Source organism: Natator depressus, chromosome 8 (genome assembly GCF_965152275.1).
Source record: "Natator depressus isolate rNatDep1 chromosome 8, rNatDep2.hap1, whole genome shotgun sequence".
NCBI classification, from domain to species: Eukaryota; Metazoa; Chordata; order Testudines; family Cheloniidae; genus Natator; species Natator depressus.
In genome coordinates this window covers 28,793,030-28,819,755 of record NC_134241.1, presented here as the reverse complement: position 1 = coordinate 28,819,755, position 26,726 = coordinate 28,793,030, and the positions used below count along the sequence as shown (strand labels likewise).

Genomic DNA, 26,726 nt, shown 5'->3' with positions numbered 1-26,726 from the left:
GGAAAAATTAGAGGGAACACTGGTTATAGCAGGGAACAAGTGGTTATAGCAACCCGCTTCTGGACTGGCAAGGGTGACCTCAGCTCTGTCTCTTTATTTAGCCGCCTTCATGCAAAAGTTCTGGACTCACTGCTGGTTAACCCAGGTCTTCATGAGGATGTGATCCCACCAGTCAGTGCTTGTTGCCCTGTGCCAGAAGAGCTGGCCTATGCAGGGAGCATCAGAGATATGTCAATTGTACTGAGCAGCATTGCTCAGCGCAGATCTGCCATGCCAGGGTACTCCTCCTCCTCCTCCTGCTGCTCCATCAGGAAATCTGTCAGGTACCTTCGGTGGGACAGAAAACAGTGCCAAAATGTCCACTAGCACCTCACAGATGTTCTGCCAGTTTCCTGACACAGAAGTGAAAGCACAAGCAGGAGCAGTTCTTCAAATGGCACCTCCTCCACGTTGCTGACTCCGTCTGGTAGCTGGGAGCTCACAGGCCAAAATGGTTGCTCAGCAGGCTGTGCTGGTGGGCTGTTCAAACTTCCTGTAACGTGCAGAGCAGGCAGTAAAGCTTGCCCACAGTGTGTCGTGGTCACAGGGCTACAGCAGCCACATTTTGGAAAGACACTATAGACTCTGGAATATGGTTGGTTTGACTCAGGTATGCATGCTGCAGCATGGATGCCAAAGCCCCAGATTTGAGCATGGGTTAGAAACATGAGTTAAAAAAACAGCATACACACTCAAGTCCAGCATTCCCTAACACGGGTCAGCTGACCTGAGTCCCACTAACCCCTGGCTTTATACTACAATGTACACAAACCCCAAGAGGCCAGCAATGAGAGTCACACAGATGCTAGTCTGCCACAGTAAGTCCATTAAACCATCGGAACAAGACACCATGAAGAATCACTACGGTACACAAGGGTTAAAGTGCACCACAGCAGTACTTCTACAACCTAACAGTAGTGCAACCATATTTCTCATTCTATGTGTTTCTTGGTGGTTATTGTACAAACACCACCTGTGACTGTTCAGAATGTCACTTTGACCACAAGTCTAATGGCTTTCTGCTCCTGCAGGCTGGGTCCAGGACCATTTAACCATGATCTATTCTTTCTACTTTACTCTAAAATGTCTGTCAGACCCTAAGCTTTATCTTTACTTTCACCAGAGAACTTTTTTTTTTCTTTTGAGCTATACCCTTGCTGAAAGTTTCCCAATATTGCTTCTCGGATCAAATACCATTGCCTCAGCTGACTGACACTGGCAGCCTCCTTCAGAGATCAAAAGAAACCCAAGGAGTTTTTCTTCCTGAGTCAGAGACAGGATCAGGCCCCAAGTGCATCTTCTTGACACAAAAAAGGGCCAAATTTTGGGTGCCCAAATTGACACATCTTAGGTCCAGATTTCTAGATGTACTAAACACCCACAACTCCAGCTGAAGTCAGTGGAAGGAAAAGAGAATCATGGGGAAATTGGTCCAAGCATTCCTCTGTAGAGATGTTGTTCAAGAGAAGCAAGGGGTATGAAGGTGAGGAATGACATGTGAGTCTCTGATCTTGGACTGTAAAATGCATCTAGCCTGTAAAAGTCAGAGGAGCCAAAAAGTTTAAGATTAAGTATGATCAGAACTTACGTAATTATGGCTGTAAATTTAGGTTCATGGGGTCCAATTCTGACCTTATGCTAGTGTAATTCTATTATTTAAGTGGCATTAGTTCTGATTTATACCAGCATAAGAGGAGGAGGAGGAGGATCAGGCCCTGGAATCAGATATTCATATCGGTCAGGGCAAAACCTTGAAGTGAAACATGAAGATATACTTAAGCATTTGTCTAGAACAATTAGACTAGAATTAGAATTAGTTATTTCTGTTCCAGACATTTCATTGCAAGTCTGTTTGTGAATACATTTCTAATTAAAAAGTTCCCTATCTTAATATTGTACTCTTAATCAGAAAAGAACACCCTAGATGACCAAGTCAAATCCCCAAGCATTGTACATTAAAATAAGCCTAAGCCTACACCAAGAAGGGAGCTACATAAAGAAACAGAAGAACAGATTTTGGGCACTAAGCCTGAGGCATCATCCAACAGACTTTAGGGCCAGATTTTGCCACCTCTCACATTGAGTGAAGAAAGGCCCCAGACAGAGTGAATAGGCAACAGATGGAGGAGCACAGGGGATCTTGGATTAAGTGGGAATTAGGAATCATGGAGAAGCAGGCTCTAAATTTAATGATTAATAGGCTAGTAGACTGAGAAATTAAAAACCTTTATACTAAGACCTTTCCTCTGAATATCAGAGGGATAGCCACGTTAGTCTGTATCCACAAAAATGAGGATTCTGGTGGCACCTTAAAGACTAACAGATTTATTTGGGCATAAGCTTTCGTAGGCAAAAACCCCACTTCTTCAGATGCATGGAGAATAGTTAACAGTTCCTCTGAATAGTTAGCAGTTCACAAAAGTTAAATCCATCTCTACTCAGAGTTAAAAATAACAGTCTTCTTTTGCAGAAGGAGACCAGCAGCAGACTAATCAGGGTGAGTGCTACCCAATTTATTGCACAGAGTGCAGGACGTATCAGTAATTCCTTTGTGGCCAAGTGATTTATATATGTACCCTGTGCAAGCAGCTCATGGTCCGTAGAGCCCAGTGTTGCTGAGCTGAAAGAAGTGTGGAACAGAACTGTTTAAATATATGGCTTAGGGATATTGTTCAGTGGGCCCACCTCAGAACAGGCTTCCATCATGAAACTGGCTTGCTCAACTGGAGAACTGGGGAAGTGGAATTGAGGGACACACACCCTTCAAGGGAGCCCTCCTTCAATCTGAGATAATAAAGAATGACAATTCCTCATGCAACAAAGAGGTTGTTCCAGGGGATGGCATTACAATGGAGAAACAAGCTGTGATGATAGGTGATTCAGTCAAGAATTGAGATGGCTGGGTATGTAGTTGTGACAGATTTGGAGCTGCCTGTAATAGTTTAGGAATAAAATTTGTTGTAAGAGGGTTACTGTATGGAAACCTGGGGTTAATTCATGAAATGGCTAACTGCACACAGGCAGGGAAGTGTGTAATGGTTTCAGATAGCAACTCATTGGCCAATGCTTAAGAGACTATGCAAGAGAAATTTTCTTTGATGAACTGTCTTGATCCCCTTCTGCAGAGCTCCAGCTGGTTCTGGGCCACAGGTCCAAGTGTGGGAGTGGAGTGAATTTAGGCTGGATTTAAAAAGGGGAGGGGATGGTTAAGGGGAAAGAGAGACCCAGATCTCCAAAGATGTGTGTAACATTTTTGTTTTAAAAATCGCTTCTGTTATACTTTGCTCCTACTGATATGATTAAACAATACTTTGTTTTAAGAAAGTTTTTCTGAGTCATTAAGCCACTAGTCACAGACTCTCTGTCAAAGGGAAGACCCACAGGTGCACAAACCCAGTTAGATCAGCTGGGCAAGCACAGTGGATACACAGAATACTGTAGACCAGGATGACAGATCTGTCTAAGAATGGGAGAATCACAGGATTCCACCGTAAGGCATGTGACTTGGGATCTGAAGAGAGTGAACTCAGAGACCAGAGAGAAATCAAGGGTGCAGCTAGACTTGCAACCATAACAGTGATTATTGTGACAACTGCTTGATGACTTACCTGTCACCCTTGCTCCCAGCAGACATATATAAACCATCACAGTCTTTTAGTGAGAGCTGGAGAGGAATTGGTTGTCATGATGAATGTTGGTACCAATGACATAGGGAAATGTAGGAGAGAGTTCCTGGAAGCTAAATATAGGCTCTTTGGTGGAAGATTTAGGTCCAGAGCTCCAGAAGTAGCTTCCCTGAAGTGTTTCCAGCTCCATGCACAGGTCCAACTAGATAGCGGGAACTTCAGCATCTTATCGCATGGTTGGAGATGGTAGAAAGAAGAGGGGTTCATTAGGTACTGTGGTACATTTGGAAGAAGATGGAGCCTAAACAGAGGTGTGGTCTCCATTTTAAAACAGAACCAGTCTTCTGGAATGTAAAATAAATAGCTTGGGGGGTGGAGGAGCTAGGGGAAAGCAAATGGGAGCTGAGGAGCACTTAAGTCAGACAGACATCTGTTAAAAGAGTGAGTAACACAATGGTATCGGTGTATCCAATGACAGTTAGGGTGCAAATTACAAATGAACTAGAACAGGGAAAGGATAAGAATGGAGGTAAATTCTGTTACGTCACTAGGGTGTCAGATGAAGGAATTAAACAAAAATCTAAACAAAAATAGATTAGGGATCTGATTCACAAAAGTACTTAGGTACCTATGTCCCCGGTGTAGGTGCCTAACTCCCTGTTTTGGTTCCACTGTGATCCACAAAACTGCTGCTGAACCTTGTAGGCACCTACACCTCACTCAGGTGACCATGTTTCTGCATCAGCATGCAAACTACTGCCTCCCTCCAGGCATCCAGCTGCCAGTCTCCCACCTAATCCCCAGACTGATTTTAGGTATTTGAGGAGGCGTTCTCAGAGGCCATCTACAAGATCAGGTCCATTCAAAATCTAGCCAGAGGAGGATGAGATGGTGGTGCCACCACCCACCTTAGAACTTTTAGCCCAGTGGTCAGAGACCTTGCCTAGGATGAAGTTCCCCCTTCTCTGCCACCAGAGGAGAAGGATTTGAGCAGGGGTCTTCCACCTCACAGGAAACATGCTCTAGCCACTGAAAAATGGGATATTCTGATGTGGGTCTTCCTTAGTTGATGCTGTCTGCACTGTGGATAAATCATGAAAGAGTGATTGGAGCAGGGAGACTGGACCCTGGGTCTTACACCTCCCAGGTCAGTAACATAACCAGAAGGCTACAGAGTCATTCCCCCTCTTTCTTTCTGGCCCAATGACTATTTAAGTATTTATCCACAGTGGAACAGTCACTGGGAGAGAGAGAGAAAGACTAGGAGCGGGTGCCTCAAGGTTCCATACAACGTTCTGTGTGGTTTGATATACTTATTAATTATCTCAAAAAAGGAGAATGAACTGAGGCAGCAAAATTTTTCAGGTGGGTAAGTTATTTAAGTTAGTCAAGATCAGACAAGCCAGGTGAATGGGCAACACCTTGGCAAAGTAAATTCAATGTCAATAAATACAAAGTAACGCACACTGGAGGGAAAAACATAAGCTATTCTTATGTCTTACAAGGTTCTAAATTAACTAAATCAACTCAAGAAAGGGACCTGAGCATCATTATAGACATCTTGATGACAACTCCACTTAACATGCAGCTGTGATCAAAGTAACAAACAAGATGATAGGTTGCATAAAGAATGAGCTAGTCAACAACACATAGGTTATAGTTACCTTTATATAAATCATTGCTATGGCCTCATCAGAAATATTGTGTGCAGTTCTGGTTACCACATCTCAAAAAGGAAACTGATGAACAGGAGTGCGATCAGACAAGGGCAACAAGCATGATCAGAAAAACTGTCATATGAAGAGACTGAGAAGACTAGGACTGCTCACCATACAAAAGAGATGAAGAGGGGACATGACAAAAGTATGTAAAACAACAAATGGTCTAGAGAAGGTATATTGGGAGCTTTTATTTTCCTGGTCTCAAAAGAACAGGAGGACATTCAGTGAAATTAAAAGGTGGGAAATGCAAACACAACAAAAGGAATTTTTTTTTTTACACAATGTGTAATGAAATTGTGAAACTCCCTGCCACAAGAAGCTATTGAGGTATCTAGTACTTGGTAACTGTCAGAGATAGGGTAATGGACCAGATTGATCTTGGGTCTTATTCAGTATGATAATTCCTCTGAGTAGGACAATACTCTGAGTAGTTCCATTGATTTCAGCCTACATGAATATGGCTACAAATAACTTCAAAAATGAATTCAAGGACGTTTCACTCAAAGTGAATTAGTGACAAATATTATTCCACCTTAAAGCTCTGCCCTACTTATACTGAATTCTCTATTCAGAGAGATTCTGGTCTCTGCTACATGGGGCACATTCAGAGCAATGCAAGTTAATGGAGTTACACCTATGTAGCCAGCTTCTGAATGTGTCCCTTCCTATGCCGATGGGTCATGTGTGAAAAATTGGGTTAATAAAAGGCAGCAACAGACGCTAATGTTGTGAATACACTTAAGAAGGAAATAAACAGGTACTTGGATGAAAGAACTCTCCTGGGTCACAAACACTAGCCGAATAGATCCAGAAATTATAATACACAAGTGAAAGTCGGAGAGAGACAGCATCATATGATCAGATCAGAGTGAAAAAGGTGGCAACATTCTGAACAAAGATCAGGTCTGAACAGTGTAAAGCTTGACTAAAGAGCTTTACAACATTCTAATCTTATAGCTGTTAAAGAATGAAACAGCATCTCTTTGATTAAGCATGAACCTTACCCTGAATACACTGAAGAGAAAACATTGTCAGCTCATCTTACAGGTTAGTGACATGAGATGCAGATGTAAAGCACATATGTCTTGCCTCTGTAACTTGAACAAACTCAAGGTAATTTAAGCAAATTGAATTTGGACTGACTACCTTAAAGAATGGGAAAAGTATAGACGTTTGACTCAACTTTAGTATTTCTAGGCATTTCTGCTTGAATGTAGGCAACAATTAGGAAAAGTCAAAAGTAAGAAGAGTATGCACAAGTATTTGAATGCTATCAGAATGTATGCAATACGAAAGGCCACTTTAATATAAGATCATCCAAAAGGCAACATACAGAAGAGAAAAAAAGAACCTTGGGAAACTTTACCAAAGATGGACTGAGGCAAGTTAGTATGGCTGCAGTACTGACTGTTCAAAAAAATAAACTTAATTAACACACAAATGCTTTCTCTCTGAGACAGCACAGTTACTGAAGACAGCTAAGCAGTTCAAGATAGTTTGCATGTTAACAGTTAACCTCCCAAACATTTAGACCATTAGTAGTTTTGGTGCCAGGTTTAGTACAGACACCACAATGAAAGAAATGAAGTAGATCTAGAGATGGCTCCTTAAAAACTGTTCAAGTTGTACTGGGTGCAAGGACAAGAATAGCAAGAAAGCTATAAGAGGTAAGAGAGAAGATTAACCTGTTACAAACAGGTAAGGCTAAGCAAATACTTAAAACAAAAACACGATTAAAAGGGCAATAAAACTGACAGGCTTTTAGCCAGAAAGTTAAAGAAAAAGGATAAATCAGCCATCCCACTGATTAGAAATAAAAAGGGAGATTTAGGAACTGGCATCAAACAGACCTCTGAAACGTCTGCTAATTTTTACCATACTTTGTACACTTCAGAACATCCAAATCCTGAATTTATAGATATCTGAGAAGCATGAAACGTCATCAGCTCTCAGAAGATGATGTGGCAGCTCTTGATGGGCAAATTGCTCCAAATGAAGCTGCAAGTAGGAATTAAAATCCAACAAAGCTCCATGTCCCGATGAGTTTACTGGGAGCATAGAGCTCTGAAGCAAGTGATAGCCCCTATTTCAACGGAATTGTTTAATGGGATATTGCAGGGGAACGAGATTCCAGATTCATGAAAAGAGACAAAAATGTGGTCATTCCTAAGAAGGAAAAGAGCTTAACAACTATGCGTTATACCGATCTATTTCTCTAATTAACATGGATACTAAAATTTTTGTCAGTGTGCTAGCAAACATACTAACAGTCATCTTGCCCAGATATGTTCACCTTGACCATTCTGTTTTTTTTGCTGACAGTGCACGGAGACCTGCTGGCCCCCTCCCCTCAAGGAGCGCATAGACATGTGCAGCAGCAGGGCTAAGATCGCTCCGTGCCCGCTCTGCTTCCCTCCCTCCATGCCACTTCATTCCCAGAAGTGGCTGGCATGTCCCTGCAGCCCCTGGGGTGGGGGTGTCTCCACACACACTGCTCATGCCCCAAGTGCCAACTCCACGCTCACATTGGCTGAGAATTGCATCCAATGGTAGGTGTGGGGGCAGCACCTGCGGGCAGCGGCACGCAGAGACCCCCTGGCCTTCCTTACCTAGGAGCCGCTGCCAGAGGGGGGTGTGTGCTGGAGCCACACCACCCAAGGTAAGCACTGCCCCACTCCCACACCCCAACCCCCTGCCCTAGCCCAGAGCCAGCACCCAGCACTCAAACTTCCTCCCAGAGCCTGCACCCTGCCCCCGCTCCTGCACCCCAACCCCCTGACCCAATCAAGGTACCTCACTTTATTTTCATTTACTTGACATTATAGGATGAGGATGAAGAAAAAAAGAATGAAAAATAGGGGGGAGATAAGAAAGAATGTTCGTTTTCTTGGCTGGGTCCTTGGGGGGGGGGGCGGGGAGCGGGGGCGGCTGAAAAAGAAGCTGCACACAGGGCCCCACTAACTCTAAATCGGCCACTGGTCAAACATTTTAATGTGAAGTCTGGATACAAGACAGATCTTTCTAGAGCTTCAACCATATTTGAGTTGACTACCAGTAGCAAGCTTTTTCTTGAGGATATCAGATAAAGTAACTCTTCTAGCAAAGTCTTGAAGTTGGCTGATGCAAAAGTTTCCAAAAATATATTAGTGCTCTCATAGCAGTGGAGTTCTTTAAAATGAGAGGTTTCAGAGTAACAGCCGTGTTAGTCTGTATTCGCAAAAAGAAAAGGAGTACTTGTGGCACCTTAGAGACTAACCAATTTATTTGAGCATGAGCTTTCGTGAGCTATAGCTGTAGCTCATGAAAGCTCATGCTCAAATAAATTGGTTAGTCTCTAAGGTGCCACAAGTACTCCTTTTCTTTAAAATGAGATGTATCAAAAAGTTTCCAAAGTGTCACTCTGTGTTTTAACCAAAGAGATGTCTAATGAGATGTAGTATAATACCTGACTAAAGATTTAATCAAGAAGTTTTTAGGCATCATCTCCTGGAGATAAATAGGCAAGGAAGAGAAATGTTCTCTTGGAGGGAGTATTTTATAGTAATGTCACTGATGACAAATTAAGGATCCGGGAAGGAGATATTTTTTCTCCAGACTACAACTAAGTAGTCTATACTGATCTATACTTACAGTGCTGCAGGGGCACAGGCACTGTAGCACTTAGTGAAGATGCTATCTCCGTCTGTCAGCATAGGTACTCCACATCCCTGGGAGGCAGTAGCTATGTCGATGGGAGAAGCCCTCCTGTGGACAAAGTGCTGTCTACACTGCAGGTTAGGTCAGCATAACTATGTCACTCAGGGGTGTGGATTTTCCACACTCCTGAGCAACGTAGATATACCGACATAAATTTGTAGCATAGACCAGGGCTAAGTTTCTAGACAGAGACAAATGCTTATGCCTTCCCTGCAATTTACCATATGACCATGGTGCACATTGCTATTAATTTCTTAATGCAAGAGTTAAGAATAAGCAAGGACCTGTCTGGAAAAGAATCACGTTTCAGCAGCTTTCATCTGAGTTACACATATACTTCCCCGTTGGGGACAGGAAAGATTTGTCCTTATACCCATCCTCCTTCAGTTTAGTGAAGCTCTCTCAGAATTGAAATATTTTTGATATTTCAGCTCACACTCTTGTTTAATACTAATATTTATATAATAAAGCGGATATACCTTGTCAGTTGGCCATGCTGTGAGATCAATGAGGAGGCTAGGCAAGCAATGCAGCCTATTTAATATCAATCTAACACAGGAGAAAAAAACAAGGCTTTTCTCATACTGAAACAAAACTAGTGACAGAGGCTACTATAGTTAAGATGAAAGCCATAGCAGTATACTTCAGAGGGTAAACTGTGCGATACATGCTTAACAGTAATGCCCCTCCCCCAACCCATATATGACAGTGTTAACACTCAACTAAAAACAGAACCATACTGTACTACAGGTAGTCTTTGCAACCACATAAAATGATCACAAATTCCAATGTAGGGTTTGTCTTGTTAGTCGTAGATAAGCAAAAGAAAGTTTGATTTACATGACTGAAGAGATTAAATTGATTTTAGCTCCCCATTCAAGCTCTGATTCACTGACTTGCTTCAATTAGAAGCACCTCCTAACCAATTACATTCAGTTCATCTTGTAAGATTCAGTGTTTCTAGTTTAAACAAAGTCTTAAATGCCTCAATAATTCTGCTTTCCATCCTCCCCCTTCAAGCATGTGTGTACACACATACACATGTACAGTACAAACCCATTCAACCCTACTGCTCTGAAAAAAAAATAACAAATGTATTCAAGCACAGTACTTGAAGAACACAACACAAAACTCATAGAGAAAAGGAAAGGGTCTTCAGTTCCCTTTATCACCCACACAGTCAGGGCTAGACTAGAATCCTGTGAAATCTGTACTCTGGCTCTTAGCAGTATCTTAAACAGACTGCTCTTTATAATGAATTTAACAACTATCTTTGGAGAGTGTATATGTGAGAGGGAAACAGATTCACATAACTACAACTGGGTATTTGGCTGGCTACCAATAAAAAAGGGCAACAGCAGGCATTAGGTTATGAAAGCCTGCAGCTGCATAAACCACATTTCTTTCTTCCAGTATGCATGCTGAAAGTAGTCTGGATACGGAACAAAAGCAGAGAAGAAATGCCCCACATCTTTGAGATTTTTCCTTCTTACACTATTGGTTTTCATTTGCAAATCAGCACGGCACCATTATTTGTTGTTTGTGCTTCTCATTGCCCTTTTATTTTGAGGCATTTGGAGAGCTTTCACATTTTAGTTAGCTAAATTTAATTGCATTCCACTGAAGCAGATTAATGCACTGAGCTGCCAATAGCAGAGATGGACAGTGAATCACGGAGCTATACTTATGGCTGTGAAATTTTGTTTCAAAAGTAAAACCAAACAGAGGAGCTAAGACACACTGAAGTATCACACCAAACCTGAAAAATGTATTTACATGCAGGCTATTGCAATCTATAGATACATACTGGGTCTAACCCTTCCATAGCCAGCATTTTCAAAACTATAACTCCTAAATTCTAAGGATTTGTTTCAATCTTAATCCCTGTACAAGAAAATTCAAACTGTAGCGAATAAAACTTCTACATTTTCCCTAAATGGCATCTTTCTTCTATTAGTCATGTACTCCTCCTGGAAGCTCTATTCCTTTTCAGAAGAGTTAACTGTTCTGTAGGCTCATATAACCAAGGTTTGGAAATCCATTTGAACTTGGAGTAGAAAGCTATCCCAGCCAAACGTCAACTTCTGCAAAATCTAAACTCTCAATTTATAAGGTTTTCTAGCCTTTAGGACTGCAGAGATTATACTCCACATTTGGAAGGCTAACTGATGTTTGTTGCATTCCAGAGTCTACAGAGAGTTCTAATGCCTCTGATGCTTATTGCAGCTTTGCTGCAGAAAAGTGAGAACCGGCCAGAATCTTACCAGTTTTCACTGCTTAGTGATCAGAGTTCAGTCGATTTCATTCTGAGGTAACCTTGGAAGACTGTGAGCCATACCATGGCATGAATGCATAGAAATATTTACTGTGGTGAGGACCTAAAATTGGAGAAGGCAGTGGGGAACATGCTCCTCCATTCCAGAGGGGAAGGGGGTTTCAGACTTGATCAGACTCCAGCTAGCCATAGGTTCCAAAGATGGAGCTATACCCCCATTTCCCTAGCAGGATCCAGGGACAATACCTTTGTTGGAATCAAAGCACTCTTCTCTATTCTATAAAGATGAGTGAGGTTCTTGTCTCAAATTCTGTACTGGTGCAATTCCTGATTTACAGCTAAGTTTGAGATCAGATACCAGCCTGAACTATCATGTTTCTCGGATTTTGCTCTTATCTTATGTAAAAATGAAGCAGTAATCATAAAAACAGCCTAAAACCTAGGGCCTAAATTACTATGCAGGTGTGTCTTCTGCATAAGAAAAATGACCATGAGAATTCTAGCTCCATTGTATTAAGATGTGTGCTGAGTGGTCTGCATCAGCACAAAGAAAGCTGTCACTCAGAAAATGCGATCGTTTCAGGAACATGCATTATTGAATAATGCAGGTCTCTGGAACACCAGTCTGTAGGAAGCCTAATCCTGAATTAGCCCTAAGGACAGAATTCATCATTCATAGTTTCATAAATAAGTAGCTACTTCAACTTCATGTTGCAGAAACACACTGTGACTAAACCACTTGACTAGGTGAAGTAATTTAGCAGGCCATTAGAAATGCCTGACAGCTTTCTAGTCTAAAACTTATGTTAACGGGGGAAGAGAAGATTTACCATCATGTGAACATCCACTGTTTGTATACATTAAGATATTTGCATTGCAAAATATTTGTATTGTACAACATTTGTATGCTACTAAAATGATGCCATACATGCAACATACAAGCAATTTATTATAGTTGTTTTTTCTTAATCTTTGTCCTATAAGCTCAAAACAGGAGTTTTCAAAAGTTCTTCCATTCCTTATATACCCAGGTGGGCAAACTACGGCCTGCGAGCCAGATCCAGCAATCCAGCCGTTTTAATCCAACCCTCGAGCTCCCGCTGGGGACCGGAGTCTGGGGGGTTTGCCCCACTCCAGCTGGTTAGCAGGTCGGGGACCGCTCCACGCAGCTCCCAGAAGCAGCGGCATGGCCCCTCTCTGGCTCCTACGCGTGGGGGCTGGCCGGTGGCTCCACTCTTCGTGCTGCCCCTGCCCCAAGCACTGCCCTCGCAGCTTCTATTGGCCGGGAACCACAGCCAATGGGAGCTGCAGAGGTGGTACCTGTAGACAGAGCAGCGTGCAGAGCCGCCTGGCCGCACCTCTGGGTCGGAGCTGGAGAAGGGATATGCAGCTGCATCCAGGTGCCGCTTGAGGTAAGCATAGCCCAGAGCCTGCACCCCTGAGTCTCCCCTTGTACCCCAACCCCCTGCCCTGATCCCCGTCCCCCACTCCAACCCCTTGGTCCCAGCCCAGACCACCATCCTGCACCCCAAACCCCTCATCCCCAGCCCCACCCCAGAGCCCGCACCCCCAGCCAGAGCCTGCACCCCTTCCCACACCCCAACCCCCTGCCCCAGCCCTGATCCCCCTCCCGCCCTCCGAAACACTCATCCCAGCCCGGAGCAGCCTCCTACACCTGAAACTCCTCATCCCCAGCCCCAGCCCAGAGTCCCTCCCTCACCCTGAACTCCTTATTTCCTGCCCCACCCCAGATCCCGCACCCCCAACCAGAGCCCTCACCCCTCCCGCACCCCAACCCCAATTTTTTTTAGTATTCATGGCCCATCATACAATTTCTATTCCCAGATGTGGCCCTCAGGCCAAAAAGTTTGCCCACCCTTATTATACATCCTTCTCTTTCTGCAATGCATTGAGGCCAATTGAGAAAGCAGACGTGGATCCCTCACACTTGTGTCTGTGCTGACCAAAGCTATGGACTCAAGGCAGAAAGGAACATTATAACACAGGCCACAGCAAAACTGAGGCTCAAAGCAATAAGTTAGACCAGTGGTTCTCAAACTGTGGGTCAGGTCCCAAAGTGGGTCGCAAACCCTTTTTATGGGGTCGCCAGGGCTGGCGTTAGACTTGCTGGGGCCACGGGCCCAAGCCCCACCACTCAGAGCCAAAGCCCAAGTCCAAGCCTGAGCTCCACCGCCTGGGGCTGAACCCTAAGGGCTTCAGCACTGCATGTAGGGGCTGAGGTTACAGGTGTCCCAGAAGCCCTGCATGTAGGGGCTGAGGTTACAGGTGTCCTATCCGGGGCTGAAGCCTTTGGACTTTGGCTTTGGCCTCCCCACCTGGGGCGGTAGGGCGCAGGCTTCGGTCCCCACTCCTGGGGTCATGTAGTAATTTTTATTGTCAAAAGGGGGTTGCGGTGCAATGAAGTTTGAGAACTCCTGAGTTAGACCATCCTTCCTCCTCACTTTAAAGGCTACAGAAGCCTTCAGGGCTTTGAAATTCAGGTCAGCTTTTGAAGGCAGGTCTCTTGCAGCACACCATACAATTTTTGGCTCATTCTATTCAGCATGAGAGCGAACTTCTGAATCCTTCTGGTGCTGTCATACATCATTTAGGTCTGTTTATACATATAAGCAAGAAGATGCTCTGACACCATACTTCTAATGGACAGGAGAATGATAGACTGTTGAAAAAATTTGCCAAAGATTCTATTCTACAGTTAAATTGGATAATTTCAGTTGATACAATCAACTCTGGTAGTTCAGCTGATTCTTAGATGATTATAGAACCCACTTTCTGCCAGTCACTTCTCCTAAGTATCTAAAGTTTCCCGGTGTTCCATTATGTCTGCACCCAGACACACTCCTGCAATAATTCATTTAACAAGCTTCAGTTAACACAAAACATGTCTAACTACAAATCCAACATCAACTAATATAACAAAAACTATATAGACAAACTTAAGCACTGCCCAATACAGTATCCCTAATCATATTTCTTTACACTAAATTAAACTGGAAAGAGAGATTTAGGGAAGCTTTAAAAGTTGAATCTCTTATCTTTAGTTACCAGTTGTGTCTCACTGAATGAATTGACCAGATATTATATGGGCATTGTCAACTTGAAATCTGGCCAATTTGAAGGAAATGAGTTCAAAAAGGAGTTTTAAGTCATATCTGCCACCATATCCACTGCAATCTGTTGTTTTACAACAAATCACTTTTTTATATAATAGCTCTGCCTTTTTGCTGCACAAAAGACCTCCGCACACACACACACACCAAAAAAAAAAAAAAATAGTGACTATTTACAAACTATCAGAGGGGTAGCCGTGTTAGTCTGGATCGGTAGAAGCGGCAAAGAGTCCTATGGCACCTTACAGACTCACAGACGTATTGGAGCATAAGCTTTAGTGGGTGAATACATGCATCCAATGAAGTGGGTATGCTCCAATAGGTTTGTTAATCTATTAGTCCTCACTAGTGCTAACAGATTTTTGGTTTGTTTTTAGTTTCATTAGAAGAATAAGGGTGCATACAAAAGACTACTCCTGGAATGCAGCTGCTCCCTGAAATCCTGTAAAGTTAGGAACTGGACAAATCATTCATTCTCATGGCTAACAAACATTTGGCTGTCAGATGAATAACAGCTAGAATCAAACAAATGTGTGGGCACTGACAGCCTGACAAATATAATAGAAAACTGATACAAAGAATCAATTGCTGGGGGAGGGGGAAATAATCAATTTAAAAAGTTAGCTAAAACCAGACCTGTAAATTATCACATAACAAGACAGACTCTCTTAAGAGACTTACTCCGTTTAACTATTTAAAATTATTACAGGAGCATTCTGTAACACCTTGTGCTTGTTACAATTGTTTTAGACTATGACCATCTAAAAAAACAATGAGTTTCATTAAGTCAGAGAATCCTGAAATTCATCAAAGTACAGAGTGTGACATTTTATAGATGTAGATCACTATTGCATTTAGAAATTTTAACACAGTATTTGAGGCACAGTTCCCTTCTTCAGTTGCAGTAAACATACAAGTAATTAAAATTTGTTAACATTCTCTGTCTCCCCTCACCCTATATCTCCTCCTAAAGTATAATTGACAGTTTCAGTGACTTTTCCATAGTTTAGAAAGAAAACTGAATTGATCATATGCTGCTAATTTTAACTGTAAAATTTTAAAAAGAGGCTTACTTTTCAAATGTTTGTCTCCTTAAGTCTGTAACTGGTATGGTGCATGCATGGCAGGTGCTTTTAATACCTTGAGTGTAATTTATAATAATGATCAACACAAGAATAGTGCACACATCAGAGCAAAGAGGGTCAAGAAGGAAGCTGAAGAGTAATACACCTCTACCCTGATATAACATGACCCCATACAACATGAATTCGGATATAACGCAGTAAAGCAGCGCTCCGGGCAGGCAGGGCTGCGCACTCCGGTGGATCAAAGCAAGTTCGATATAACACGGTTTCACCTATAACGCTGTAAGATTTTTTGGCTCCCAAGAACAGCGTTATATCGGGGTAGAGGTGTACAAGGAGACAAACGAATGAAAAGAAAAGCACTGTGGGAGATGAATGACTCCATGAATAATCTATGGGAATGTAGGTCATGATATTTGTTTTAAAGAGACGGGCCAAAACCTAGAATGTGCTATAGTATAGCACTAGTATAATATAATATAGTAATATCACCACTGATCTTAGATCGTTTGTCCCTGCCCTATAGTCACTATGTGTTTGTAGAGTACATCACAATTAGATACCAATCCTGACTGGATTCTTTGGATGTCACCACAATACAAATAGCAAGAGTGATCTCAATATGTTTGATAACAACAATAGCTTGCATGTCAGATCTGCAAGAGCACTGAAGTAACAAAGGGGACAAGACACTTATCTGAAAAGTATGAAATTGGAAACAAAAGCCAGAACAAGGACCCTTCCCCCAAATATTTGTAATACCACTTAGAAATCCCAATCAAGGATCAGAACCCCATTGTGCTAGGCACTGTACATCATGTAACAAAGATAGTCCCTGCCACAGAAAATTTACAGTCTAGGTTTGAGGGATTGATGGAAGGCTGAGGAAAACGAAAAACAGTTCAGCTGACCACTTTCCCTACCAATGCCGGACAGAAATGATTTCTAGACATCATGACAGAGGCAGGTTGTAAATAGATTTTTAAAAAAAGAGAGCGAGAATAAGGTGGTGGCTTTATGTATTTTAAATTAGTTCGAAGGGTAGACATATAAGAGGACTATTACTAGCACACCAAAACAGATCTTTGACAACTCTTCAAGCAAGGGGTGCTTTTGGAGCTGGGCAAAAGGTTGACTATAGTATACAGGACAATTAGAAGGTCATGACATCAGCCAAGGGATGTCTCTCACTTTCATTAACACTCTAATGGTTACCAAGTAGCTGTTACACTGCCACTTAGCTCTCCACTGTTTAACACACTTAAACAAAAGGCTAAAGTCAACTCTGAGTGTCAGCAGTGCAAAAATAATAAAGGCAATCAGTCAGGTTGCACCTGTCTAACTAGGGAAGAATGTGGCCCAAAATTGCAGAATGTTAATAGTTTGACAAATTTAAAGGAACCAGGACATTCCAAGGTAAACTCCCCAAGTCACACTTTATATAGTCAGATATTATCATGGTGTATTTAAGGATCAAAACTTTAAAAAGTCACTTTTTATAATTAGAGGGCAAAAAGAACATTATAAGCAGGGCTCTTAGTAGCCAAAGTTACAGGAGTGGAAATCCCCTCTTCCATCAAAGACTATAATCATCTCAATGGAGTCAAACTGCGGGCTTGGGATGGGGTGGTCTTCCTTTAAGTTGAGGGGCAGCATGAAAACATTTAAAACAGTAAAGGTCCTCTTTCCGGGATACATATGACTGAGTAATGTAAGATGTTGATATTATTCAATTAAACCTCAGCTGTGTGTATTAGCCTTTCCTCAGCAGAGGTGGCAACACACACACCTATGAATCTAAAGTCCCCATACCACACATTGAAGGAGGTACAGAGAATTTAGGATTTAGTCCTAACCATTTTAATTTGTATGAGAAAAGCATTTAGAAGTGCCAGTCAGGATCAACACATAAATATGGTTGATCAATGCATTTATTCATCAACCAAAACCAAATCACTTGTTTACTAAAAACCTTATCCAGGAGTAGCAGATTAGCACCAGAAAATATGGTCTGGTATATTCATTCCCCCCAATGTGAAAGCTATTATGAGTCAAGCTGCAACCTAGCAGTGCCCTGACAAAAAATTGTGGGGATCAAGCAAAATTCAAGCTAGCTACATCACTTTCTCCAGCCTCTTTTTGCTGGTCCCCTAACACTGAGCTTTTACCGGTATATCCTACGGTGGTGCGAGCACCCTCCCCATAGAAAGAGAAGTGGTTTGGGGGGGTAAATCAAAGTAATCCAAGCCATATAAACGTGCACCCAGTGCTGGGTGCTCTACAAATCTTGGTAATAAAGCCTCTTTGGTCTGCGCCATTGGCAACTGAAGCAACACACGCTGAGCAAACACAGCTATCTCCTGGGCCGGCTGTCGGGGAAGTCCAGTGAGCCCAGTTTAGGTCTCAAGAAGGTCCCCCGTTAGCATCAGGCTCTTTGTTTGTGCTCCTGCACTGCCTCTTCCCTCCGGCCCAAGGGCAGGCGGTGGCTGGGTGAACAGACACCTCTCTCCCTGCACCTGCCTGGCTTCCCTGAAAGGCAGCGAGGGCGTCAAACCGGTCCGGCCTCATACCTGTCTCTCGGGTCGATCCAGCTGGTGGTTTTGTTGATGTGGTCGATATAATACACTTTCCCATCGAAGTCCCGGGCTTCTTCCCAGCCCTCTGGCAAAGGTAGCTCCTTCCTTGGCATCTTCTCCAGGCCGGGTTGAACTGCCCCATAAAGAGCTCAGCCCCTGGTCCTCGCAAGAGCAGAAGGAGCTGGTGGGGGGAAGAGAGCGGGAGGGGTGGGCGAGGATCCCCGTCCCTTGCCAGGCCCAGAGCTCCGCGGGCAGCACCGATCCGCCCAGCCGCTGCAAGGAGGAACCGGCGGGAGTCACATCCTCCGCTCGGGGGGCCAACGGGCGATGCAAGGCGGCGCCGGGCGGTCCCAGGTGCCCGGCGCTGGGGCAGGGCGGTGCTAGGTGCCCGGCGCTGGGGCAGGGCGGTGCTAGGTGCCCGGTGCTGGGGAGGGGGCAGGGCGGTGCCAGGCGATCACCGGCACAGGCTCCCCAGCGCTGTCCAGCGCCCCGAGGCGGCGGCTCCCCTCAAGCCTCCATTTTCCGCTCGGCTACTGCAGCCCGGCGAGTGCCCGGGGCCTGGGGGTGGCTCCTCTCCTCCCGCTCCCGGCCCAGCCTGGCACCGGCGCCTCCGCCGGCGGAGCTGCTTCCTTGAAGGGGCCCCGCGCCCTGCCGCTGCCCGCCCGGGTTCGATGCGGCCCGGCCCCGGGGAGCGCGGGGCTCGCCTCACGCTTCCAGGTGCTACTGTAATGCAGGTAAAAGCGCTGCCCCCGCGGAGCTGCCGCCGCTGCTACTGTAAACACGGTGCACCGGAGGCAGGCGCCTCCCCCTGCCCAGGGCACGGGGGTGGGCACAGCACAGCGCCTCCCTCTGCCCAGGCGGAGAGGCGCTGGGGGCTGGGCACAGAGCCGCACCGGCCGTGGGCGCTCAGCACCCCTCCCCCGGGCACCGCTGGGGGCCCTCAGCCGCACCTCCCCTCTGCCCAGGAAGATGGTGGGGTGGGCCCCAAGGCATCTACTCCCCCAGGCAGCGATGGGCTGGGGCGTTTCAAGCTAGCCTTGCCCCTCGGCAGATTGGGCTAGTGCTTAGAACCGGGAACTGCGCGGCAGGATTCCCTCCCTGCCTCCCTCCCCGTCTGTGTCACCTCGGCCTTGGCTCTCTATGCCTTAGCTTTCCCACTTGTAAAATACTGACGACCTCCCCGTGTGCTCAGGTTAACGTGGTTGTGAGCTGGAGCATAGCCCTTACCCCAGTGAGTTTACAATCGAAATCCTTCCATTCCAATCCAGAAAGTCACAGCTGATCACAAGAGGAATACATCACCTTGGGCTGGCATTTTTAGTAGTGGTTTCCTCCCACCCCCCCACACACTCCACTCCCTTTTTTCAGAAATAAAGCGTTGGGTGGTAGATTAAGGCTGGTAGATTTAGTCAGTCTGTTCAGAGGAGAGCTTAAAGGAGAAACTAGGGCCCAGATCCATAAAAGCATTTAGTCGGGTAAGACCCAGTTTTGGCTCCACAAAACCTGCACTGAACCCCTTAGGTACCAAAACTCACCTGGCACCTACAGTTTTAAAAGTAAAAGTTCCCTAGGCACCTGTGTTGCAGACTCTAGACATGCACACTGCTCTCTCTCTCTCTCTCTCTCTCTCTCTCTCTCTCTAAAAAAAGAAAAGGAGTACTTGTGGCACCTTAGAGACTAACCAATTTATTTGAGCATAAGCTTTCGTGAGCTACAGCTCACTTCATCGGTTAGTCTCTAAGGTGCCACAAGTACTCCTTTTCTTTTTGCGAATACAGACTAACACGGCTGTTACTCTGAAACCTCTCTCTCTCTAGGCATCCAGATGCCTATCTCCTGCCTATATCCCAGAGCCATTCATAAACCAGGAAAGGTAGGGTTCAGCCACTTCAATTGCGTGCAGGGCCTGATCCAGTTCACAAGCTCAGAGGCCACTTACTGAATTGGGTCCATTCAAAATCAAGGGCGGGAGAGAGGAAGAGACGAACATGTCGGTACCCACCTTTAACTTTTAGCCCAGTGGTTACAGCACTTGCCAGGGAGGTGGAAGACAGGTTCAATTACCCCTCTCTGCCAGAGGGGAGAAGGATTCAAAACTGGGGTCTCACATCCTAGGCAATTGCTCTTACCACGGGGCTAAAGGGGTGGCACCACCATCTCTCCTCCCATTTTGTGTGGAGCGAGGCAGAGGCTCACTCATTTGCTCAAGCAGCAGAGTAGGCACCTAAACCACCTGATTCTGGGCAGGAGGTTCCTGGTTGTGGGTTGATAAGCAGAGATAAGTCTCGGCTGCAGGGGGTGGTGCTTAGGTGTCTAGATCTATGACAGGGGTGGGGCTAAGTACAACACCACCACACCACACACACACACACACACACACACACGGCCCCCTTAGCATCTCCCACTGGCTAGCTTAGGCAGTTCCCCACCTAACATACTGGCTTTTATGGATCACATTCCTATATTTGCCTTTCTATCCTCATGCATTGTATAGGTGCCTAGCTCATATTGTAGTTCTGTTCCTGTGATTTTTTTTCTTAGTGCCTAAAGTTTAGGAGCTGTGATGTTCACCATTGCAATGCCTATGTCCCTTTGTGGATCCCACCCCCCCACACCTAGTGCACTAAGAGAGAAAAATAATGCTTGGCACAATGAGCAGTATATGGAAGACAGCACAAAGCTGAACACACACTGTAGTGGCCTAGGTTTCTTGGGATGCTGAAAGCATCCTGATGTGTCTGCTAGAGATTACGTATACTTTTTGGCTAGTAGCCATTTTAAGGTAAAATACCATTTATTAATCCTTTCAGTTTTATACCAATTGAGTATATCAAAACACTTCATTTATTAAACTCACACCATCACCCATGCAAGGTAGAACCGAGGATGAGAGCACTTAAGCTGTTTTCTCTGTGGTCATTAAAGTCAGTGTCAGGAATGAAACCCATTCTCCCATTTGTGTTTCACCACTAGAGAGGTTTCCTTTGATTTATACATCCCTTTTCATCCCAGCGTATTCTGTGAACTATACACCCACTTCTGTTAGAGACGGCTGCCACCTTCATATTACTAGGAGACACGTTTAGGCAAGACTATCGGGACAAATCTCTGCTCTGATGAAAAGTCCCATGGTATATTTAATGCTAACAGAATCTCAGTGACTGACATGTATACACACAGGAACCCACGAAAGCTTATGCTCTAATAAATTTGTTAGTCTCTAAGGTGCCACAAGTACTCCTGTTCTTTTTACTGAAGAGGTTGCCCTTGGACAGATAAAGAGCAAATCTGAGTGGTCTGAAAGAGCCTAGGTATTTTAAACCTGATATATCTGTCAGCCACAGAATGCAAGACTCTAATTGTCTCATATGTGCTATATACAGGCCCAGTTCATTCTCTTCTTCTGATTATGCCTTCAGGAAAAGACATTTTGGGGAGGAAATTTCAATGATAATCTCTCCATGTAGAAAGTTTCTCTCCCCCCGACCCCCTTCCCCATAGAAAATATGTTCTAGGGCCTAACTCCAAACCTAGCAGACCCCAACGGGGTCGGCAGGAGCTCAGGATGATACATGAAGCAAGCTGTACCTCTCACCTACTACAGCTATTGAGCATATTAGCCAAATATCCACTAACACTTCATTGGCATTCACAAAGCCTTCAACAGAGTCCCTCACAAGGGCGGATAGGTGGTGTTCTGTCATGAATGAGAAACTGGTTAAGAGAAAACAACAACAAATGGGGAATTTTCAATATGGCAGATGTTAATTGTGAGGTTCCCCAGCTTGTGTGAGGACTAGTATTAGTGACCTGAAAAAGGCAGTGAGGTGGCAAAATTTGTCAAGGACACAGAAGAATAGGTTAGTCTAGAATAGGGCTGTCAAGCGATTAAAAAAATTAATCGATGTTAAACAATAATAATACCATTTATTTAAATATTTATGGATGTTTTCTACATTTTCAAATATATTGATTTCAATTACAACACAGAAGATATGCATAGTGCTCACTTTATATTTATTTTTATTACAAATATTCTCATTGTAAAAATCAAAATAGTATTTTTGTATTCACCTAATACAAGTACTGTAGTGCAATCTCTTTATGATGAAAGTTGAACTTACAAATGTAGAATTATGTACAAAAAATAACTGCATTCAAAAATAAAACAATGTAAAACTTTAGAGCCTACAAGTCCACTCAGTCCTACTTCAGCCAATCGCTCAGACAAACAAGTTTGTTTGCAATTTGCAGAAGATAATACGGCCAGCTTCTTGTTTACAATGTCACCTAAAAATGAGAACAGGCGTTCTCATGGCACGTGTCATGCCCTGGATCACAGAAACCCCCTTGGGGTTTCCAGCTGATGTGCCAAGACTACTTCTGCCCCTGCTTTCCCTGCCAGCTTGGAACTCCAGCACCCTGTCTAGTCTAGTCTAGTCTAGTACAGTAATAAAAGTGAATACAGATAAAAATCTCACCCTCAGAGATGTTTCAATAAGTTTCTTTCACAGACTGGACGCCTTCCTAGTCTGGGCATAATCCTTTCCCCGGTACAGCCCTTGTTCCAGCTCAGGTGGTAGCTAAGGTATTTCTCATGATGGCCGCCTCCTTTGTTCTGTTTCACCCACTTATATATCTTTTGCATAAGGCGGGAATCCTTTGTCCCTCTGGGTTCCCACCCCTCTTCTGAATGGAAAAGCACCAGGTTAAAGATGGATTCCAGTTCAGGTGACATCCATCACATGTCACTGTAAGACTTCATTACCCACTTTCCAGCCCACAGGTATACTGGAAGACTTACAAGTAAAACAGAGCCATCTACAGGATAATTGTCCTGGTTAATGGGAGCCATTAAGATTCCAAACCACCATTAATGGCCCACACTTTGCATAACTACAATAGGACCTCAGAGTTATATTTCATATTTCTAATTTCAGATACAAGAGTGATACATTTATACAAATAGGATGACTACACTCCGTAGAAAGAAAAGGAGTACTTGTGGCACCTTAGAGACTAACCAATTTATTTGAGCATAAGCTTTCGTGAGCTACAGCTCACTTCATCGGATGCAGTGAGCTGTAGCTCATGAAAGCTTATACTCAAATAAATTGGTTAGTCTCTAAGGTGCCACAAGTAGTCCTTTTCTTTTTGCGAATACAGACTAACACGGCTGCTACTCTGATACACTCAGTAGATTATAAGCTTTGTAATGATACCTTACAAGAGACCTTTTACATGAAGCATATTCCAGTTACATTATATTAACTCATTAGCATATTTTAATAAAATCATATAGAGTGCAATGTCACAGCACAGTTGTAGCCGGCCTCACAAGGTATTTATGTGACAGATGCACTAAAGATTCATATGTCCCTTCATGATTCAACCACCCTGATGACAGATTCTGCTTGATAACGATCCAAAGCAGAGCAGACCGATGCATGTTCATTTTCATCATCTCAGTCAGATGCCACCAGCATCTCACCCTCCCCCCCGCCCCCCAGACGTTCTTGTTAAACCCTGTATTTGTGCTGGAAATGGCCCACCTTGATTATCATACACAATGTAAGGAGAGTGGTCACTTTGGATAAGCTATTACCAGCAGGAGAGTGAGTTTGTGTGTATATGGGGGGGGGTGAGAAAACCTGGATTTGTGCTGGAAATGGCCCAACTTGATTATCATACACATTGTAAGGAGATTGATCACTTTAGATAAGCTATTACCAGCAGGAGAGTGGGGTGGGAGGAGGTATTTTTTCATGCTTTTTGTGTGTATATAATAAGATCTTCTATACTTTCCACAGTATGCATCCGATGAAGTGAGCTGTAGCTCACAAAAGCTTATGCTCAAATAAATTGGTTAGTCTCTAAGGTGCCACAAGTACTCCTTTTCTTTTTGCGAATACAGACTAAAACGGCTGTTACTCTGAAACCAGCAGAAGGTTGATTTTCTTTTTTTGATGGTTCAGGTCCTGTAGTTTCCGCATCTGAGTGTTGCTCTTTTAAGACTTCTGAAAGCATGTGCCATACCTCATCCCTCTCAGATTTTGGACGGCACTTCAGATTCTTAAACCATGGGTCGAGTGCTGCAGCTATTTTTAGAAATCTCACATTGGTACCTTTTTTTGTGTTTTGTCAAACCTGCAGTGAAAGTGTTCTTAAAACGAGCATGTGCTGGGTCCTCATCCGAGACTGCTAGAACATGAAATATTTATAGCAGAATGCAGGTAAAACAGAGCAGCAGACATACAATTCTCCCCCAAGGAGTTCAGTCACAAATTTAATTAACGCATTATTTTTTAACAAGCATCATCAGCATGGAAGCATGTCCCCTGGAATGGTGGCTGAAGCATGACGGGGCATTTGGATGTTTAGTATATCTGGCAGAAAAGTGCCGTACAGATGCCTGTTCTCATTTTCAGGTGGCATTGTAAATAAGAAGCAGGCAGCAGTATCGCCTGTAAATGTAAACAAACTTGTTTGTCTTAGTGATTGGCTGAAAAAAAAGTAGGACTGAGTGAACTAGTAGGCTCTAAAGTTTTGCTTTGTTTTGTTTTAGAGTGAAGTTATGTAACAAAACAAAAAAATCTACATTTGTAAGTTACACTTTCATGATAAAGAGATTGCACTACAGTACTTGCATGAGGTGAACTGAAAAATACCATTTCTTTTGTTTATCATTTTTACAGTGCAAATATTTGTAATCAGAAATAATAATACAAAGTGAGCACTGTACACTTTATATTCTGTGTTGTAATAGAAATCAATATAGTTGAAAATGTAGAAAAACATCCAAAATATTTAATAAATTTTAATTGGCATTCTATGTTTAACACTGCAATTAATTTTTTTAATCACAATTAATTTTTTGAATTAATCGTGTGAGTTAACTGCGATTAATCATCAGCCCTAGTCTAGAATAAAGACAGGTATTGCAGAGTGACCTAACAAAGCTAATTGAATGGACATCACAATGGCAAGTCATATCCATGATTAATAGTTTCATGGTAAGGAAAAGCTTGAACTACTTTCACACTTTGCTGGGTTCCAAAGTAACAACCACTCATGGAGAAGCTAGTGGTCAAGAAGCAAACAACCATCAGGAGTCTTAAGGTATGAGAGGGAAAAAAATAGTGCATTTACTTCAGAACAGGTCATCTTACCTCAAAAAGGATGACAGCATAAGTAGAAACAAATTCAGGGACAGGCATTAGGAGTATTACAGGTGCAGGAAAGTTTCTGTACAAACTAACAAAATATCAGAACTGCTTGGTTTTGAAGGAAAACTGAGGGGATATGATAAGATCTACAAGGGATATCAACAGGTTCTGTGCCTGGTTTTATCAACCTTCTCATGAATATGAAACACCGCTGCAGAAAAAGAGAAGCCTTTTCGGAAGAGAATAATTTATTTTAAAAGGACTAAACCATATAGTAAACTCCTTTCATAAAATCTTCAGCTCATGAAACTACCTCTTGAAAAAGTAATGCTCAGAGCAGAAATTAAACCACAAACAAATTACATACATCTTGAACGCCTACTGGTCACAAGTGTGGTGGTGGCACACATATACATGTCTTTGTCTTCTCTTTCCTTTTCCTCTGTAGAGCAGCAACCACCTTTTACCAGGCTTGCCTGTTTATATAGGCTCCCCTTGATTGGCTGCAGCTGTCTTGAGCTGCTGAGGGGAAACATCCTCTGGGTCCTACCTGTCCCCCCACCTCCTCTTTCTTTGGTGAGGCAAAACTGGGGCATGGGGAAACATTAACCAGGAGAGACCCCTTTGGGCTCTTGAAAGGTTCATATTACCCATAAAAGATGGTAAATAAGGCACTCTTATTTCTTTCTCTGATAACAGGAAAACAAGGGGACATTCAATGAAATTGAAAGACAACAAATTTTAAAACTGATGAAAGGAAATACTTTTTTTTTAAAAAAAAAATATACACAGTTTGAGTAACCTGCAGAACTCATTGACACTGGATATCACTGAGGCCAAGGGTTTAGTAGATTTTTTTTTAAAAGGTATCCTGTTTGTAGATAATGAGAGCATCACCATTAGAAAGGAATTAAAAATGACTTTTAAAGGGAATAGAAAGACATAGCTCCAGGGCATAAACCAGCCACTGACTAAAGTCAGTTAGGATGAAGCTTCCATAATAATCCATAATTGGATATTCCATAATTGTTCACTGTGGAGTTTCTTGCAGCTTCCTGTGAAGCATCTAGGACGGGCCACTGTCAGAAACAGGATATTAGATTGGATGGTCCTCTGACTTGATCCAGAATAGGAATGCTTGTGTCCCTACGCTAAAACTACTGTTGACTTGACTGGGAACAGGTCAGTCCATTAGCGAATAATCAAACCAGTTTACAGAAGTGGAGTCCACTAGACAGGAACTTGGAGTGAGAGTCAGGAGACATGGGCTTTGTTCTGCATTCTGCCACTGATTTGTTATGGGCAAATGCCTCAGTTAATCATTTTTATATTGGGTATAATGGTACTTCTCTCTCTTTCTAAAGCACTTTGAGGTCTACAGATGAAACGTGCTATAAGAGAGCTAGGTAAT

The 26,726-nt window shown here is 43.4% G+C and overlaps 1 protein-coding gene across 3 annotated transcripts in view; it reads right to left on the bottom strand.

Moving 5' to 3' along the window:
• Positions 1–19,397, bottom strand: part of WWC1 (WW and C2 domain containing 1) — a 136,031-nt gene extending 116,634 nt beyond the window's left edge. For 2 of the 3 annotated variants that reach the window (XM_074960668.1, XM_074960669.1), the window contains exon 1: positions 18,144–18,536. In XM_074960668.1, coding sequence (XP_074816769.1) covers positions 18,144–18,262 — 119 coding nt within the window. In that variant the 5' untranslated portion in view covers positions 18,263–18,536. Of the gene's footprint in view, positions 1–18,143; positions 18,537–19,376 lie in introns of those variants that run through there. The other variant, XM_074960667.1, reaches the window with a different exon arrangement.
• Positions 19,398–26,726: the final 7,329 nt, after the last annotated feature.